General features: G+C 42.8%; 1 protein-coding gene across 9 annotated transcripts in view; it reads right to left on the minus strand.

The window, feature by feature from the left end:
* Nucleotides 1–20,632, minus strand: part of elavl4 (ELAV like neuron-specific RNA binding protein 4) — a 91,390-nt gene that overhangs the window by 21,274 nt on the left and 49,484 nt on the right. For all 9 annotated transcript variants that reach the window (XM_019896550.1, XM_019896554.1, XM_019896553.1 and 6 more), the window contains 2 exons: nt 10,691–10,794; nt 3,938–4,091 (listed from right to left, as the gene is read on the minus strand). In XM_019896550.1, coding sequence (XP_019752109.1) covers nt 3,938–4,091; nt 10,691–10,794 — 258 coding nt within the window. The remainder of the gene's footprint in view (nt 1–3,937; nt 4,092–10,690; nt 10,795–20,632) is intronic.

A 20,632-nucleotide genomic window follows, 5' to 3' on the forward strand; every position in this document is an offset into this window, starting at 1 on the left:
GAGTTATATGCTTTCCTAAGATAATAGAAAACCAACTAAAGGCAAGTCGAGGCTGAAGCCATTGCACCAGGAGGTTTTTTCAGTTTTTCTTGTAATTACTTCACTGAATAATTACCAAGAAACATTTGTTTCAATAAGTAGTTATTTAAATATATGCCAAAGAGATACTTTCATCTGAATAATTGCACAGTCCGAGCTGGAAAGGGCTGAATAGATGTTTTGTAGTCCTTGCACGTTGTGCTGCAGTTGCTTTGCTTGATTTGGGCGGTTAAAAAGACTTAACCAGCAGTAGCGGCATTATCTAAATCAGAATTTATTGCTATTTTGATCAGGAACAATGCTCCCATCCATCCAAGTTGAGCTGAATACCAGCTAATTATTCATTCAGCATGCAAAATGCACTCGTCAGTAGGCACACAGGCAATCACCATCATCTCGAGTTGTGTTATGTTTGCAAGTTGTTACCATGGAGATCTTCAGCAGCACGACTCAGCATCCCACAGTGATCAGCACTTTAGTTCCGCATCGACATTTGAGGGGGAACAGACGATGGATCTAATGTATTTGCGATCACTGATAAGTAAGCATTGACCTCTGTTTTACATCGAGTCCCGTATTGATCCAAAGCTGTCACAAGGTCCCAGCTGAGAGGCCTTTCCCTCGTGGCTCAGAGCAAAGGCGGGGGGGGGGGGGGATTTGTCTTACACTACTACTACTGTGGATTGAGACAGAGACGGCGAAATACGGGGTTCGGAAAAAGTCACTGGAAAACTGGCAAATTTGAGGTGTTTACTTCCAGCTACCTGAGATGTGTATGTATTGTGCTCACACTTCTGTTGATAGAGAACAGTCCGATCTGTCCTACTCGTGCTCAGTGAGTAGCCCATGTATTGACATGAGTGTTACTTCTGTCTGTGCATGACCAAAAATCCCATCTTACATTTCCATTCACAATAAAATGTTCCCCAAGTTTTCTCCCATTTCCACTGGTGTCCCCCAGGGCTCTGTCCCGGAACTACTTCTCTTCATTAAATGGATTCCACCACTGTGCAATATTTTCCATAGGGTCATCATCCATTTTCACTGCTATGTGGATGATAGCCATCTCTAAGCCTCCACCAAACCCGTAGCAAGTCTTCCACCTTTCTTCCTTCCCTATGGACTGCCTGTCTGAACTTCAACCATGGTTCTCCTTCTGTTTGAAAGTGAACAGTGACAACACAAAATGCCTTGATAATTGTACACTATCAACACACACTTAGCCAGTTTGCACATTTCCACCTGTGTGACCAATTTACATTTGATTTAGCAAAGTATGCATCCCAACACCTGGGAAAACTGGAATGACAATACATGGCAATCGAAAGGACAATAAGGGAGTCTTCTTTGTGTGTCGGTCCTTTATGCTAATCGGTTTTTATATTTTGTCAGTCACAAGAGAGTTTTAATTTGCAGAACATTTCTCTCTTGATGGCTTTGTGTGTGCCTGTGTCATGTCTGTGTCTGTGTGAGGAAATGGTACTGCAGCATTACTCTTGGGGACCCTCTTAAATCCTCCATGTTTTTAATCACCACCATCTCCTTCCGTCTAATTAATCATTAACATTTCTCCTGCTGATCCTTAACCTTCTGGGGACACCTTCAGGTACATCCCTGGTGTGTGTGTGTGTGTGTGTGTGTGTGTGTGTGTCTCAGTGGTAGTCACGGCACCATTAATGGCTAGTGCTCACACTACACCAATCTACAATTTACTTGACAGATGACGTTGACCTAGTTTTAGACTTGGGACAATTTTTTTTTTACCTTTTCTTCAGCCCTAGACAGAAGAATGAATTAGTCGTACTGTCATCTTCATCCAAAGTCAGCAGGTTGTTGTAAAGCTGGGTTCACATTTATAGGGTCAAATAAAAGACATGTTGAACAAATAAGCAACACAAAAAAAATATTCTTAATTCAAATTCTAATTAAAATCGTGTTTCTGTGGTGTGCACGATTTTTTAAAAAGTATTTTGTAAAAGGCTAAACTACAGTTGGACCTTCTTTTTTCTGTATAGCCGTACAGTAATAGCAAAACAATTACATTTAAAATGAACCCTGCAAGCATGAAAACGAAGCACATTTTCACCACAATTATAGTTAGTTTCATAAATGTCAAATGGAATTTCAGTTCACTTTTTTTAAAAGCACTCTTGTTTTTATATCATTTCGGGAAGTAAAATGTTTTTTTCGTTAGTTTCGTAAGCTACAATAACCTTGCTAATAAGTTGCTGAAAAAGTCTCTTTTTACTGCTTCGGTCCATTATTTGGGGATTTCTCCACAGAAGTGACCGCTTGCTAGTCAAGAATGGCAACACAATGAATTATTGAGTCCGAAGTAACCCAGGCTGCGGTGAATGCATAAAGAACGTTGCCTTGGCGTGACCAGCCTCAGGTTTGTTTTATTCATACTATGTGGCCTGAGCTGAGCTGCTAAAAATGGTTGATGAACATGCATGTGGGTGTGAACAGATGTGTTTTCTGTGGCCTTGCTATGCGTTGTGGCGTGTGCCGCTCTGCAAGGAATCCCAGGGGACTCTCTCGGTTGCGCGGTTATACGACATGACCGTTTGTTAAGTCGGAGATGCACTCGCCTTTCTCAAGTGTGTGCTGATGAGTATAGAAATGGTCTTTTTGCAGCTGCCCTTTGCTCCTTCCCTCATCTCATTTCCTCTCCTTCACACGTATGTACCCAATGCGCTTCTATTTTCTCCTCGTCGGCACCCCCCCACCACACATCGCCTTTGTTTTCCTTTCCCCTCTCCTATAATCCTATCGCCTCACCCCGCCGTCTACAGGCGGTCCAGCACTTCACTGCCAGCGGTGATTTATTCTGCTTCATCAGTACACATTGCACATAAGATGTGAAGCAGGTTGCAGCCCGTAGGCACACACACACACACACACACACACACACACACACACACACACACACACACACACATGCACGCCGCCTCCCCTCACACCTAAATGCACACACACAAATATATAAACGCACACGTGTCGTGAAATGGATCTAAGAGATGCTGGAGGGCTGCGTCTGAAACACAATGGCCCGATGTGATTCAATGTTTAGGATGGAGTGTAATTGTGTAATTGAGCATGTATGTTCGACAGCTTGTGGCCTCTCGTGTGAACACACTTTTGCCCAGATTCATCTTTGCAGCACAATACGGTTTTATTTGAAGATTTAAAAAAACATCTTGGCCAATCATTAAATTTGACGCCTACGTGCTAAAATAGCCTTGACCTAGTTATTGTAATGAATAAAAATGTGATTAATAAAGTAAAGTTTTGGCATACGTGCAGTGTTTCGAAAAATCTCACCGCTAGCCACCAAACAAGACGTTTATAAAATAAAATAATAATGATGTTGTCTCAGTTGACTCGCAAATGTAATTAGCCAGGGTGAAAGCTGGGTCTGTGTAATTGAACATAAAAGGCACTGTAAATTCATGAAATTTGACACAGTGCAGAGAAGAATGTTCTCTGCTTGCGAAATTTGAACAAATCAATAAAACTGCCAAATATGTGAAATCAAGCTCCAAAATCATTTAAAAATTGAGCACGACTCCAATTTTTTGATGCTGTTGACGTGTCCACTGAGTGCGCAGAAAACGTGACCGGCTTGACCTTCACCTGTCAATTAAATACCTACAACTCACTGCTGGGTTAGCCGCTAACTAGCTAGCTCGTGGGCTAACATGCCTCCGAGCGACTGGCATAAATCTGCCGTCGGAAACTAATTGCCGATGTGGGTTTGACGTGATAACGTACAATCCCGATTGGGATGTATATGTTCCGTTTTTGGATAAAGGATAGAGAATTGTCTTGCATTATTGCATTATTTATGTTTGCTTGTGTGAAGCTTGAAAATAAGTAGCTGCTGCCCCATGGATACCTGTGACCTGGTCGACAAGGATGCGGGAGGTGATGATGCGTCCGTACTGCGAGAAGAGCTGCTCCAGCTCTTTCTGGGTCATGGTCTTGGGCAGGCCGCTCACATACAGGTTGGCGTCACGGATCGAAGCCGAGCTGGGTCGCGCATACGAGACCTGCGAAACGAAAAAAAAAAAAAGCTCGCTGGTAAACCAATGAATAAGAGCATTTCCATTTATTTTTTGGTGGGGGGAGGGGGGGGCGGATGGATAAAAGCATTATAACTACAAGGATGTTGCGTCTGAGCGAGCGGACGAGTGTCTCAGACGACGCTGGGGGAGAGAAATGAGGCACACGTTACTTTGGGATTATCTCGACTGATTCAGTTCTTCGGAACAATGATGAGATAACACTTGAAGTCATTTTTCTGGGTGAATCGAAGGGATCTTTGTCCCCCCCAGGTAGTTGGACGTCATGTCTTTTAAAAGGAGAGCTGGAGTTGTCTGGGGAAAAGGATTAATACTCTTAAGACTTGAACCCAAAATGTAATTGACTCAATCCATTGGAGGCATTATTCGGAGTGAAAATATGAAAGAACCATGATCTTCGATGTCTTTCTCAATCTGCAATTTAACGGAGACTTTAATCATAAACCCATTGCTAAGATACCAGAATCCTTTAAGCGTTTTAAAAGGAGTTCCTTCAAAATTTTTCTGAAGACACGCTTTCACAGTTAAGCTGTATGAAGCAATGTCGCTGGGTCTGGAAAACAGAGGACCCCGCTAACAATCCTGTTTCCTGCCCATCAAAAACTGCATCATTACGGATAGACATTTGATTCACATATAACCGCCTCTCCACTGCCTCTCCCATCTGACACTTAAGGTCGGATTACACGAGACAATTTTTAACCAAAAAAAAAAAAAAAAACCCAAAAACTTTTGGATGCTTGATCATAGAACAATGGCAATTCGGAGAGTTAAAAACGGGCCCCAAACCCAACGTTTTTGAAAACTCCCGATTTATTCTTCGCCAACAACCGAGCGTGCTCTCATGAGAGTTGAGCACACATTAGGTAAAAATTTGAGGCCGTTGTTTTGCAGCAATGCAGTGCCTTAAGGTCTCAGTACATACCGCAAGTTTGCCTCAATTTCTCAATTCCGTATGTATGATGAGGAATATCCATTCAATTATTCATGAACATTATGCCACTAAATTGTAGTTTAGCTGACGTCGGCGCAGCAATGCAGTGCCTGAAGGTCTCAGCACATACCGCAAGTTTGCCTCAATTTCTAAATTACGTATGTATGATGAGGAATATCCATTCAATTATTCATGAACATTATGCCACTAAATTGTAGTTTAGCTGACGTCGGTTTGTTAAGCATCCCAATTGTTTCGCCTCGACCTTTGCGGCTCTTGAAAAAGGGGAAAGTATTTGGAATCCGACTTGCTTTCCATTTTGTGCCAACAGATTTTGATCCGTCACACGAATATTTTTTGGAGTGGTTTGATACCTCATTTGTGGTTGTGAATCCGTGCGTTACTGTCCGTTAGAAATAACATCCAATACACAAGTGCAGCAGCTTATAGATTCTACAACTGGAGTAAAATATTGTACCCCTAAGGCACAGGTGTCAAACTCCAGGCCCTGGGGCCAGATCTGGCCCGCCACATCATTTTATGTGGCCCGCAAAAGCAAATCAAAACTTCCACGATGCTTGCTAAAATCTCGACCAAAATTTAATTTTTTTTTTTAGATGGCGCCCCCTGAGCAGCTGCCTCTCCAGCAGCGCATATCCCTGTTTCAGTTTCTTTTCATCCTTTTATTTTATTTTTTCTTCTTCCCATTTTGTTTTGTGTGGTTTTGTACCTCAAACCTACGGGGGGGGGGATGGGCATCTTCATTTCTGCTCATCCCCTTTATTTTCTTTTATCTTTTTACATATCCTGTGAACGGGGAACCCGATCGCACACGCGACCCCATTGTTTACAGTAGGGATCAGCTGTTAGCATGGCGGGCTAACAGCGGGCTACTGGCCGGCGACAAACCTAACATCCCACGCGAGTTGATTATTTTTTGCAAATTTCCCCAGTGTGGGACAAATAAAGGTTATCTTATCTTATCTTGTCTTAAAATTCTCATAGGTAATAAAAAAGAGACACATTGTAAGCATTTTATTGTAACCAAAGCCCTCATTACAGAAACTTAAACAACACTTGAATAAACTGTTAGTTGTGACTTTTTTTATTTGGTTTCAGTCATAACGGCCCTCCAAGGGATACGGTAACTAAAATGTGGCCCGCCACAAAAATGAGTTTGACATCCTTGTACCCTAAGGTGACAAAAGACAAAATCAACCCGTTGCAGGAATAAAACGTTTTCCTCCTTTCCACCAATTACCCACAGCAGTTCCGTCAGTTCATCATTGTCACACATTGATCATGGCGCGTAGCCGTAAGCATATGTCCGGACACGCAGAGCTTTCATTCCCGCTTGGCAGCCATTTCCATTCTGAAGTCACCTCAGACATTTCCGAATGGCAGCCGTCGGAGCTTTGTGCCCGTAAACTTTGCGTCTGTCACAACCAGGTCCTAAATATCTTCATGTCGACCTGATTTTCGCTTCGCCAAAGTTTCAAGTAAATCCCATTACCAAATACTGCTACTACTGCCGCTGCTGCAGCCGACTGGAGCGGCTTTGCCTCGCAGTGCTTTCATTAGCGCTGACAGGTGGGGGACGTAAGCCATCGAGTCAGGTTTAAGATAGGCAAATATGGGGGATATGTAGTCATATCCTTGAGCAAGTCAACTCGTGACGAACAGCTGGCTTTCCCCGCATCCTTCACTTTTGCCGTGTCTGCTTTTGCACGTCTTCGCCAGCGGCCTCGCCGTTTAGTTCTTTATCTAAACGGCAAAAGTATTCTCTCTCTCTGGACCTTTTTCCCCACCCATCTCTCTTTCCTGTCTCTCTTGCTGCCTCATTAAACTTCTCCCTCTTCCTCACATTCTGCAGCGCTTTCCCCCTCTTTTCCGTGCTCCCTCATTTTCTCTCCTTGTCAGCCAAGTGCAGATGTCTAATCCATCAACACCTCCTCAAGCTGTGTGCGCCTTTGTGTAAAACCGTGGCGCAGATGTGTGCGTGAAAAGTTGGGGAAAAAAAAAACGCTCAAAGTGTTAAGATTTACGCGTGCACAGGCGCAGGGCGTTTCAATGTGTCTGAGACGATGTGCACGTGTGTCACGGGGAGCTTCCGTCACCTTTGGCATGCTACTTCCCCTCACACCTCAGTCGGGGAGCAGTTTCGCAGACTGACAACATCGGAGGTGTCAAGAAGGAGGAAGCCACGAAAAAAAAATAAAAATGCCGCTACACATCACTTGTGGACATGTGAACTTTCGTCTCAAGTGCCCTGACAAAAATCAGGCGTGGCAACCTTCATTGTTGAAATTCCGACCCGACTTTGAATTGGCCACATTGCTTGGGTCACGCTCCGGTCTGCCGTCACAAGAAAAGGAAGAACTGAATTTAGAGCTTTGCGATTCATTGATTTAATCGACTGACAACCAAGCGGCATTTTTGTTTGCGGATTTCAAAGCGTGTCCCCACCGACGTGCACTGCTTCAACCAAGAACATGGCTGTGAACAGAGTTGGGGCAACTTCACAGAGGCTACATTGATGACTACTACGATAAGATCGGAATAAGTTATAAGCTTTTTGCTTATTACTTGAAAAGAAATTGGCTGAAGCAATCGTGGAGTCATCTGCACTTAAGTCTTTCATTCCACAAGACGTACTTGTACGTCTTTTTAAAATTAGGCCCCGCCCACCAAGGACGTACTTGTACGTCAAAGTCTTTTTTTGCATCATAGAGAGAAGGAGGGTCTGATGCAGTCTGTGAATGAGAATAAGACGTTTGCGTTGTAAATCATGTAAAAAAGCGACCAGTAGGTGGCAGTGGTGCATCACGTGCTTGAAATGCATGCTTTTACAAAAAGCCGTTTTTCTCCGTTTTTTGCCCAGGAATCGCCATTTTGATGAAACTTAGCCATTTTGTAATGCCGATTGCTGAAGAATGGAAAAAGATTATTATTATTTTTTTCTGCTGAAAGAAGAGAGTCCAAACTTTATTTTGGTAGGCTCCATGCTTATATAGCATTAAAACCAAATAGTCTGTGGGCCTTGCAAGATCAGTCAAAATCCAGTAAAACGCTGGGATTGAGGGGGTTGCTCCAGTGAAAAGGGCTGGGATTGAATTGAGTTAACATTACCAAAGACAGGATGCCCCTTTATAAATGACAAAAGCAGTGATTGATATCCATGTTGGAAATGTTTGACCCGAGGTATGTGCTTCCAAGTTACAAATATTTCGCAGAGGTCATGAGAAAAAATAAATAAAATAGGAGAGCCGTAGGGGCCGCGATGTTTGATAACAAGTATATGAAGCAGCTGAGTCATGCAGTTTGATGACTTCTTGTACAAGTTTTAAAATGATGAACATTTCAAATGTTAGTCTATGATCTGGTTTATAAAAAAATACTTTGACAAAAGGGACACAAAATGACAAGAGGAAACAAAAAAACATTAATATGATTTCTCTGATGCTGGTTAAAAACTACATTTTCTATTTGGGATAACTTGATCTAATGTGATGTTTGGATATTTTTTGGCACGTACAGTAGAAAACGGGAATTGCTATGATGTCGTTTTACACAGCGACCAGCACCAACATTATGACTCATGCACAATGTCATGTTATCCAATCGATCCAACAGAGCTGAATCATATACCCTGCCTTTATGACTTCATTCAAGTTCAGTTTTGATTGACACTCACAGAAAAGTATTCATTTCCAGCATTGTGGTAACGACAGCTGTGCTTGTATTTTTGCGAACTTAATTACAGGGAGTTCAAAATACTAGGACCAGCTCTGATAACGACCAGGTCCAGTTTTCTACCACTTGTACTCTACAACTGCAATTTCAATTTGTTTCCTCCTCTGCGAAAGTGTCAGTCAAAGCAGACCGCAACTACTTTTCTAACGGCAGAATATGTTGTGGCTGGCCAGTCGACGAACCGGCGTTGAAGACTTAACGCGGCGTTTGTTCTAAAAGACAACCACAAAAAGATACTTGCCATCTGGACAGTTGAATACATTAGGCAAAAAAGGAAAAGACGACGAGAGGTGGCCATCAGCAAATAAAAGCTACGAGTGGAAAGCGCACGCGAGTCTTTCTTTCAACAGTGAAGAGCAAAAGAATCGCTGCTATTTTGTCAGGTGGCGCTAAAAGCTCTAATGAAGGTAGAGCGGTTCTCGTGGATCTTATATGCAAATATATGCACACACGGACCGCTGTGTGTCGCACATATGGGTGACAAACAAACACGTCGTCACGGATCCCCAACAAACAGACGAGCACACGCACATTCGATGGCTCAACACAGGATTACACACACACACACACTCACACCCACACACACACACACACACACACACACACACACACACGTACGCATCACATATAATTGTGTCTCTTTGGCAGAGGTTCAGCCAGAGGCGGACTGCGGTGCTGAACCCGGGCGAGACAGAGCGCATCTGCAGGAAGAGAGCGGGGGATTCTCGGAGGGTTTTCACAACTGTGGGCTAATCCTATCCTATTACATTAGATTACATCAGATTAGATGTGATGAATTTGATTAGATTGGATCAGATTAGAACCGTTTGACAGGGATGTGGATGCAGGGATTACCCCAGAGCCACAGATTTACTGGTCGTCTTGAAAAGCAACCAGCTCGGGCACCGAGCCGCAGAGGGAAATGCATCAGAGGAAATTAAAATACAAAAAAAAAAAAAAAAAAAACCCAAAAGCAAAACTACAAGAAGCATTCGCAGGGCCGTCAGTGTTGAGATGCGTCTGGGTTCGTGCGTTGGCACCTGTCATCAAACTCGCACGTTGCACGAAATCACGACACAAGAGAGAGGCTTCACATATTTGGAAAACGCAATGATGACATTTTATTATTTCCCAGAAATGTCTCGGTAATTTCAAGATGAAATATTGACATCTGGAAAGTACAACCCATGTCATCTTTTTTTTTTTTTTACTTTGTTGTTTTTGTCAATTATTTCGGAGGCTCATGCATGTTAATCACATCTCTGCCTCACATTCAGTTACCAACAGCAACCCAAATTGGCTTCGGGAAAAGCACTGCACTTTTTTTTTTTTAGCATTCGTAAATATCAATTATTTAACACACATTGTTTATCTTAAAAATACACAATAAAGAAACGCAGTGGGACTTGAAGGTCGCAATATAATAACGGGATATTTTGCCAATGACAATATAGTATCGTGCTTGTGATTATATGGATTATTTTTATTTTTTTATGCATCGCAATATCTGTGAGACTGAAGAAGGGACGCTTGTAGAAAGGAGACATTTTGCACATTGAGGATATATCTATTTCTTGGACTGAAGAAAACAGACGCTCACCCTGGCCTCAGTATCGAGATAAGATTTACAGTTTATGGTTTCCCAATGCTTTTCATACTATTAGTCTGTCACCCTGCCTCCTTGCCGACACTAGTGGAGTTTTGCCTGTTTTAATTCCGCTTCTCCTCTCTCTCCCTGCTACCAGTTTCATGGCCATGACGTGCAAAACCGCATCCGAGAGCAATATCGACATCTGGTACTCTATTGATACTATACAGTAAGCGATTACAATGTGAAATAGAGTGAGATAGCAAGAGGAACATTGGCTTTGGCTGTTACCTTGATCGTTTTGGTCTGAAGTCGGAGTCCATTTAACGTGTTGATGGCTTTCTCTGCGTCCTTTGGATCGATGTAGTTGACAAAGCCGTAGCCCAGACTCTGACCTGAGCGAAGGAGGAAAAACAAGCTGTTAGACCTCCATTGACGTCTCCATTTATAGTCATCATGACCAAAGACCAAACTGATATGGATTACTCGTGGCAACTAGACTTCAGTAAAAGTAGGGGAATTATCTCAGTGAGAAAAAAAAAATCTTGATCATACTTTATATAAAGCGAGAATATCACACAACATTGAGTCAATACAATTTCTACCCCAAGTGTCTGATAATTGCTTCAGATCTCCATTCTTTATTCCTATTCATTGATCCTGTAATGTTATCGTAGAATACTGTAACTTTCCAGAAAAAAATCCTTCACAACATCAAATATGAATTTTTGCACGAGAAAATACAGCCGGTGCAGTACAGCAACCCAGAGCCTGAACCTTCCGACATCTGTGTTTTGCTTTTTCCTCGACAATTTTTGTGTATTTTCTGGTCGCAGAGAAAATTACCAGTGAGGGTAAAAAGGAAATATTTGATGGCAACTATAGAACAGGAATTGTTGTCTATATGGTCCACAGCTCTCTGTCCTGGATGCTCAGTTCGATTTCATTATGTTGACGATCGTATTAAAAAGAAGTGTGTGGAGATGCGTCTGTAGGGTTTACTGCTAAACAGTGAAGTTGTAACGTACTGGCATTGCTTTCTCAGTACATCTTTGCAAAGCTTTATTTACTTTGGCTGACTGCGGTAAATGTCATTCTCACTTTGTTTTTATCGATGTCAAAGATATTCGGTAAGACGTGGTAGAGATACAGTACATGGGGATGGATGACTAGTGAATCACAAGGAAGCAAGTACGATGACAGTGAGACTCAAGCAAGCACCCCAGCAATTAAAGCGTGACACTAAGTGTATTTGCGGGCATATTTGGCTCTCTTTAGAGCAGCTGTAAAGTGTCCTCAGCAGCAGATTGCATTTGAGTGTGAAGCGGGCCTGACATCCCCCCCCCACAGATCAAGCCTTTCAACCGGCGTCGGACTTTAAGCAGACGCCCGCAGCCATCGGGGATCTTCATTTGGCTTGTTTTCCACAAGCAAGCGCCGATCCACCAGCACGAGCGCAACGTATTCCCGTCGGGGTGCGGGAAGGGGCAGCACGCAGATATTCATGTTAATGGGAACAGACAGCGGTTAGTCGGAGACAAAGTGAATCGCAAAATATAGTTTCACAGAATAAATACGTTTGGGCTATGGGTATGGAGCAGTGTGCATTGAAGGGGCCAGGAGGGACTTGTAGCGCTAACATCAAAAAGCTGATGGTTTTTCCTCTTCTCGGCTCTCCTCCCTCTTTTCTTCTGGATTAACTGTGGATTATCCGAGGCTCTCTATTGTTAATTAAAAGGCAGACATCCTGGAGAGACGACTGCTATTTATAAGTAACCGTCCGCTCTTCTATCTCCTTGTGTTCCTCCTCCTCGCAGCTGACATCAGGTGTTAACTTTGGCACTTTAAATATAACTAACAAAAAAATGTGTTTGCATGCCTTCAGTGGTTTCATAAGTGGTGCTTTTCAATCACATATGTTCAGGTGGAGTGGTTTGGTGCCGAGATGACGCTCAGTGAGTGAGTCGGGATAAAATATGCTTGTTTGGTTTCGATTGGCCGTGAAATAGATTACTTGACAGTGAATAGAGAGTCAAATCCTTGACGTTAGCGAAGCGGACAAATATCGGAAGCACTGATCTACCGCAAACACAAAACGTTTTTCCACCATCATGCCATTCGCCGACTATCTGGCATGTCCAATAAAAGTACAATGCAGCCTCGATTCAACGAACCCAGAATGAACGGGCTCCGGGATTCAATGGACAGAAAATAGTGTCAAGTACATTCAAAAATCCCCCTCGTACAGTACCAAAGTCTGTTGGTTTTGCTTTTCTTCACCATGCTAGTAAACAAGAGTTTGTATTGTAATGAGTGTTTTTAGGCCACCAAAAATAACCCAAAAAAACGATGATGTGATGGACAATCGGCTCTGACGGACCACCCCTTTCCCGAATTGGTCCACCAGATCGCAACTTTTCCACAATCAGGAATCTGGATTCTGAAAAGTCGGCTTCTTGCTTGTTATGTTTCTTCCGTGCCACCTCTTTAACCCGCACACCACTAGAGAAATAGCTCAAAGTGCTGGTTCCATGAGCACATATGGATGACTAGCGGTGCATCAATTGCTTGCTACACTTCAGTCGAGCTTTCGCCATCCCTTTCGCCCTTGCCTCCCACTTTCTCACCCTCTTCCCATCATCTTCAACAAGAAATGTGAGGTTTGACAAGCGCTGTTACCAGAAGGTTAGCTGGAAATGAAGTGTTCTGGTGAAGAGCACTCGTGTAGGGCAGTCTAGAGGGGCTGACAGGTGCTTAATGGTACCGAGACACTTAGCACTCACAAAGCCATTCAAGCGGCCAAACTGGGCCAACTAGGATGAACGCTACCTCTGTACACTAAGTGTCCATATGCAGTGGCCATAAAATGTCGACACATCGCGGTTCAAACGCTAGCTTTTCGTGATACCAAAAAATAAAAAATAAAAAAGGACCAAGATAAATAATTTCAAACCTTTTTCCGCCATTATGAGCAATAACTTGTACAACTCTGTTGAATTTGTGTCGAATATTTGAGAGGCTGTGATCACGCGGTTTCACAAGTATGCACACCCTCTTATACTTGGAATGCGGCTGTTTTCAGGATTAGCCAATCATGTTCAAACTCATGTTCAATGGGAATCAGCGTGCACCTGATAACATTTAAAGTGCTTCCGATGAACTTCACAGTCAGGTGTTCTTGTCGGCTTTTCATGATTTTTTTCCCGCTTTAAAAATTTGTTTTTATTTCTTTTTAGAAGAAGCCTTAATTTGGAACTGTTGATAATTCCCTCCACCTTTACAAAGGTCCCAGTTCCTAGTCGGCAAAACACAGCTCCAAAGTACCATTCTGCCACAACCATGGTTTAATATACTGTAATTATGATGTTTTTAAGGAATGAGCAACATTTTATTTGTGCCAAACATACCATTTGGAATTATGAGAGGAGTGGGAAAGGGTCAACATTTTTCGACAGATTGAGGCTCAAGATGTTCCCCGCTTTGTTTAATATTGGATGGTAGGGCATTTTCTTCTGATCTGAGAAATTCAATTCTGAGTATTCTATTCTGTCTTGTGCCTAATGGAAGATGCAATAATTGTGTGATGTAAACCATCCATCCATCCATTATCTGAAGCACTTATCCTCACATATTGCATCAATCCAGTCTATGGAGGATGTATGTGCAATTTTTTTTGCTGATCCAAATGTGTTTTTTGGCCTTGGTAAAGGTAATAAGTTTGTGGGTACATTTGTGTTTGCGGGGCATCAAAGCTTGGCATTGCTATCGCTAAATACCCATGCCCACTTCCTCTTTGGCAAGGCTGCAAGGAAGAGGGTAGGAGAGAGACGTTCTGGCTGCCTTCACTTCCCAGGTAAGCATGTAAATGAGAGAGAGAGAGAGAGAGAGAGGTGTACATCTGCCTGCAGCACCAGTGAAGACCCAGGAGGGGATTCCACCCATCGCTTCCCCGCTGCTATGGAGCACCTAACAGCAGGGAACAACCAGCAGACTGCCTGCACTGAGCACGGATGGGTGGGAGAGGCAACACCAAGGCAATACCGCTGGCAAATACACACACATGGTCACAAAACTCAATCAGCCAATCGCAGAAGAACACACAAACAAACACGAGTAATAAAGTGTGTCCTCGCAGCAGGACGGCGAGGGGCAGAATGTATAGCAGTCAATGAGTCATGGTGTGCCTGGAGGGAAGGTTCTGACTGAACTAGTAAGTGGGTAACAACAAAGAAAGAAGAAGGAACACGTCCAGTTGTTTTTCTTCGTACACATGCATACTAATAAATGCCCCCCACCCCCAACCCCCTCCAAAATAACAAATAAATGCCCGTTCATAAGACCATAACAATGCTGCCGGATCAGCCCTTCATGCTTCCTTGACTTCACTCCACTCTCAAGTCAAAACACGTAGGAGTTCATCAGATGTTGACTCGAGTTTTATTGGGATCATTCAAACTCACGTAATCTCAAAATATCGAGTGGTCGAATTCAGTTTATCCGATTGTTCCCATTTGGAATAGGAAACCCTGATATGTTGTGTGTAGGGTGGGTGGTGGTGGTAGGTACACAGCAGAATAGCGAACTGGATGTCCCATATGTGTTATTTTGGTACCCTGCACAACTTCTGGAAATACTGCTCATGTTTCAAAGACTTCAATGATGACAACAGGTATATTTATTTATTTATATTTACATATCGATGATGTATTAGAAGAAAAAAAAATTGAACTTGTGCCCTGAGATACCAGTTTACTTTCTTCTTGGCGATGCTCTTAACGCAGCCTTCATGCCCTAATTTTCTTTTTCCAGTGCTTTTTTAAATAGGAAAAAACAACACTGCTCTCTTTAAGAACACAGTGATAACACAATCAAATAGAATGTAAAGAATTGAAGAAGTTGTCTATCATGATTAGTTATTATGTTTCTTTGCCAACTGGCGGCAATACAGTCCTGTACAATTGTCACAAACGAAGAAGGGTTTCATAACTACTGTAAGTGACTCAGTCAGCACTGGTATATATGCTTGTGAGGATTGTTATAGTGTTTGTCTACGTATTGCTTAAAACACCACCACATAGCTGCCATTTATCAGCCCATCTCTGATGTCTCCTATTACGTGTTGACATTAAGCTAGCACAAAAGGTATGTTTATGAAATGAGCCAAGGTATGTGGATGTTTTAAATACAAAATGTGCAACTGTTTTTGTTTTATGTTTAGTTTGACTGCAACGGGAGTGGCAAGAGATCGCTTACTCTTTTTTTGAGTAATTGCACATTGGTTTTTGTGAGGGGAGTTGAGCTCACTGATAGCACACATAATCTAACATTTTGAGTCAAAGCAAAAAAAAAAAAAAAACCCAAAACAAAACAAAAAAAAAAATCTGTTTCTTGAACACCTCTTGAAGTAATCAAAATGCATTTCAGTGTGTGCTGTCACCCCTTGTTAATTCCATGTGCTAATGTAAGAATTTATGCAGTCACCGTAAAATGAGTGACATGGCAACTGATCCATGAGTGACAGATGTGCAAATGAGTGAGGATTCGGTCAACGAGTTGTGAAATTACTATTTATTGGGGGTTATTGGTAGCGTATTTAGTGATAACTTCCAATTCCGCAACTAGCCCGTGACTGGCATTCAGAGCACAGCCTGTACTGAGCACCTAAAGGCTGAAGCTGTACATACTGTTAAACTGATAGATGGATTTAAATCACATTGAGTTCACAAAGGGCCCAATTCAAGGCCATCAAGAATAAGGTGAGATGTTTTGACACGCTTGTAATCGAGTATGGGTCGATTTAATGGACAGAGAATCGAAGGCCATTATCTAGTGGCATATTGTTAGGCAAGCAAAAAAAAAAAAACCCTAGTCGGAGAACCAATTATACAATTCACATGCTCAGCATGAGCATATTGGTTAATGCTAATTATAGAAAAATAATTTCAGTAAGTACAGCATGTGACATCAAATGGAGAAGCTATTAAGATGCATGATGAATAAGCTCTAATGCGGTTGCAGCCCACAAAAGAATTGTCTTTCCACTGATAAATTAGCTTAATGGAAAGACTAACTTATATATTTTAATTGACAATTAAAACCAAGAAAGCAAATGATGCATTGCTCTTCGTAATGGCCTTTTAATGAGGTTAGATATTCATTTTCCCTTGATTCGACGATGCCTTGCTCGCTGTGCCAGTTGTGCCATTTCTCCCAGCGTCTCATGGAAATGCGCGGCAGTAATAAAAGGTGCCTTCCTAATGAAAATTATGTCAATCTAATAATGCAACTAAATTGGAATCTTGTGAAGCCGAACAACCCGCTTGGCTATGATACAATCGTCCACAAATGTGTTTCTGCAAGCTTGCCTCTGCCAAAAATGTAATATCTCTAATAGTCAGTAATGGGTGTTTACCACAGTGACACTGCGCTGCTTTCCCACTATGTAGTCTCGTGAAGAATAGGAAGGTGCTCATTGGCGCTCTTTAGGAAGGAGCATCAACATGTATCGGCGGTTTGGCACGCAAAGCAAAAGTGTTGCTATTTCGACAGAGTGGCTCATGCCATTCCCTATGATGAGCGTAGCCGTGTGTGGCTGTATGTGAAAAGTCACGTGAACCTAAACACGATACTAAATTCGATGAAGGTAAACCTATTATTTCGACTGAGTGGCTCATGCCATTCCCTATTATGAGCGTAGCCGTGTGTGGCTGTATGTTGAAAAGTCACGTGAACGTAAACACGATACTAAATTCGATGAAGGTAAACCTATAGACAAACAAAGTCATTCAAGATGTTGCACAGATTTCCAGGTATGCGACAGTTCATGGCGCACAGCGAGGGTCACAATCATGTGCTGTAATGTTCATGCGGACAAGGTTGGCAGCCATTATTTTGTTCTTTTTTTTTTTTTTGGGGACGATAAGAGCCCTGTGCTGCTGACATGAAAGCGTCCTCATCGACTTCTATCATCAGGCGAGGCTCACAATGCACTCTTTGATCTGGAGTGCCTGCTAGCATGAAGAACATTTTATTGGACGTTGTTCCATTGTAGTATTATTACTGCTTCTTTGGAAATAGGTAGTTATGCATCAAAATCAACTTGAACCGAAAAATACCGCTACCTTTCTGTGACAAAGGCAACTTTGTGATGTCGTCAAGCATGCACAATACTTCCATTATTTCCTTTGGGAAGAATAGTTTCGAAATTCTTGATCAAATCAGACGTTTGGGTCGTTCAAGCGTAGAGGTTTCCACTCTGTCAATCGTGACACCATTTTTTTTCGAGCATTGTCGGAGGAATATGACAAAATTAAGAAAGTGGTCCTGCCATTACGCAATGTCATGACTGACCAAACGTTGATAAATGATTCCGTTCAAGTCTATTAACTTCAAAGGATTTCTAACAAAAAATCAGTGCACTGTTGAGAGGAGACACCTTTTTTTTTCCCAAAAATATTTAATCAGTGCATTTTATGAAAACAATATGCCCCGAATATAACCTCAAATGCTCTCTAATGGCTTATGATGTTGAGGCAAATGATACCCTTTTAAGGGCAGCATGTCCAACATTTTTATCGAGTTTGTTGCAGCAGGACTATTTATTCATTTAGTTATTTATTTCCAGTTTGAGTGTCGTCGAGAGTTCACGTTGCTTAAATATAGTCCAGTTCAAAGTAATACGTTTTGACGCATTTCATTTTTTGGGGACCGTTTCTTTTTATTGAAAGCTGACAGCATTTACACTGCTCTATAATTTGAGGATGTCGGTCGGTCGGTCGGTCGGGCTCTCGGAAGGGTTAAAGAGGGTTAGCTCCGGAGAGAATTGGAAGAGGCAATTGAGTAAGGTTGCACAAAGACACCGTGAGAACAATAGACCACCGGGCCTTAAATAATGGCTGTACAGTTGGCGGTTTAAATAGCTCATTTCATAAACAGATCTACATCCCCCGCGCACACATATCTACAGTGGATCCATCTCCCACTCACTCATTCAACACGTCGTTCCCTCCTGGGTTGCCAAGGTAGCAGCCAATGTTGCAGTCAGGAGGCTCCCACTCGCCGTTCCCAAGGCCTAGCTTCTACCAACATACACAGACACACAATTGCCCACCGAGAAAGCTGAGGGACAAATACGCACAAACGTAACCCACCCCCGCACGGTGGCTCCCTGAGCTGAGGGCCGGTGGACTGCAGCCCGCAGTGTGTGGGCTGCTGGGCTGGCTGTGGAGCAGAGAGCTCTAAGGCAAGCTGACAGCAGACAGAGGAGGCCCCTTTGAGTCTTGGATAACCCTGTTACGTCAGCCTTGCACAACCTGGCCCCGCTTCACCTACTTGGACTGCATCTGAGAGCGCTGACAGAGGAGAGCGAGGCCCGCAAGCCCTCAGATAGCCACCGCAGGCGTTGCAGCACTGGCGGGGTGGGGGTGAGGGCGGGGGAGTGACAGTCTGGCTCTTTCCTGCTCAGGTACGATGCACCCAGAGGGACGTCGGGTGAGGAAACCAACCCCGAGGCGCATCCATTCTTCGGATAGGACGCCAACACAGGAGGACAGTCACATCCTCTGTGTTCCATGTAAAGGGCACTCAGAGAGGAACAAGAAGGGACAGAGGCAGACTGAAATGGGGGTCACGGGAGGGGCAGTGCAGCTGAGCGAGCTTTCGGCTTGTTCAATTCTGGGGCCGAAGCAGACTGGTGTGGGGGGGTTGAGATTGGGGAAGGGGGCTGGCTAAAAGGAGCGAGACAGGACGTTCCTGGGACGCAGGACTCTGAAACTTTAATGTGTGTCTGCCTGCTTGTGTCTGCACTTCTGAGCCTGGCAGGTCTTTTAATACCTGGCTTTCGGAGACGTCAAACTCCTTTTTCATCCGGTTCCCTGTCAGCCTCGTTCACGCTATCTTTACCCTTCAGTCCATTTCAGGATCAGATGAATAGGAGATAGAAGACCTGCACCAGATCTTGTGTGTAATAGTTTTGGGAGGCAGTTAGCGGACCAAGTAATTCCTAACCAGGTGTATGACAAAAATTGTTTTAAAATCTGGACAAAATATGTGCATATCTGCAAAATACGTGCTCTTAATATGTTATTTTTCAATGCATGTTTAAAAGAGCCACTAGCTTAACCCAACAACAAAATAGGCACGTTCTGAAATGTTATTTTCCCCCAGGATCTCTTGCATAAAAATAACATTCAAGGAGAGAAGACTAATTTTGCACATTTTTTTTTCTCACAAAATCAACTCACTCAAAATGTTCATATTATTGAGATACTATGTTCGTTCTACATGTCATTCCGAATCGGCAAAAATTATTCGGCCTACTCATGCTGTAAAATAAGGCAGTGTAAGATTGTAGTGTTGACTGATTGTATTACAACTTGAAACAACAGCAGATCCCTGCAGTCCGGCACCCGCAGATTTGCATATTTATTTTTTTATTAACTTAATTTTCGAATATTTTGTACTTCTGGGCTTTTTTTCCTCCATTTCTCGTCGAACATGTATACTGAATTCTGTTTTTGGGGTTTAAAAAAGCCCAACGCTGGCATAGAGGAAAGTGTGTGTTTGTAGTGAATCTCATCTAATGGGAATTTGGTTCACATACGTGGTAATGAGAAAAACTGCTCGACTAAAAGTCATTGCTGTTGAACATACGAGTTGAAGTTTAGATAGTAATTTTGACCAACTCTGACATTTTATCATTTCAAATTTTACCAAATTCATCCTGAGTGTCCGAAGTGACACAAATATTTCAGAGTACAATAAATGAGCGCTTCCCCTCAGTGGGACACTTCAGTTTGGCTCACCACACAATGGTAAAACATGACCCGCGTTTTCATAGCTTATGTGGATGGGATGACGATCGCGTTGTAATTTACACAGCCTTTTCGTCATTTATCTCCCTTTTATAAGTCATTGTTCTGTATAAATGGCATGTTTTGCCAATAATGCCCCCTTGGTGGTAATAACAGGTGTGAATGTGCCGAGCGATGCCGGTGTAATGGGAATGGCGAATGCACGGACGTCATGACAGGTCTTAAGTTTCACACAGCCTGTTGCGTTTAAGCTTCTGGAACGTCTGTCGCAGCTACGTCGTTGGATCACTGCTTAAAAGAGACGACAGTGTAACAAGAACAATGTTGTCCATCGTAAACAAAGGGGCAACAATCTCGTTTCTCTGTCAACTACTGAAAGGTTACTTTAAGGCCTTTTGGTACTGTACCAACTGGAGTGTTC

The sequence above is a fragment of the Hippocampus comes genome, unplaced genomic scaffold (assembly GCF_001891065.2).
Source record: "Hippocampus comes isolate QL1 unplaced genomic scaffold, H_comes_QL1_v1.1 scaffold22, whole genome shotgun sequence".
NCBI lineage: Eukaryota > Metazoa > Chordata > Actinopteri > Syngnathiformes > Syngnathidae > Hippocampus > Hippocampus comes.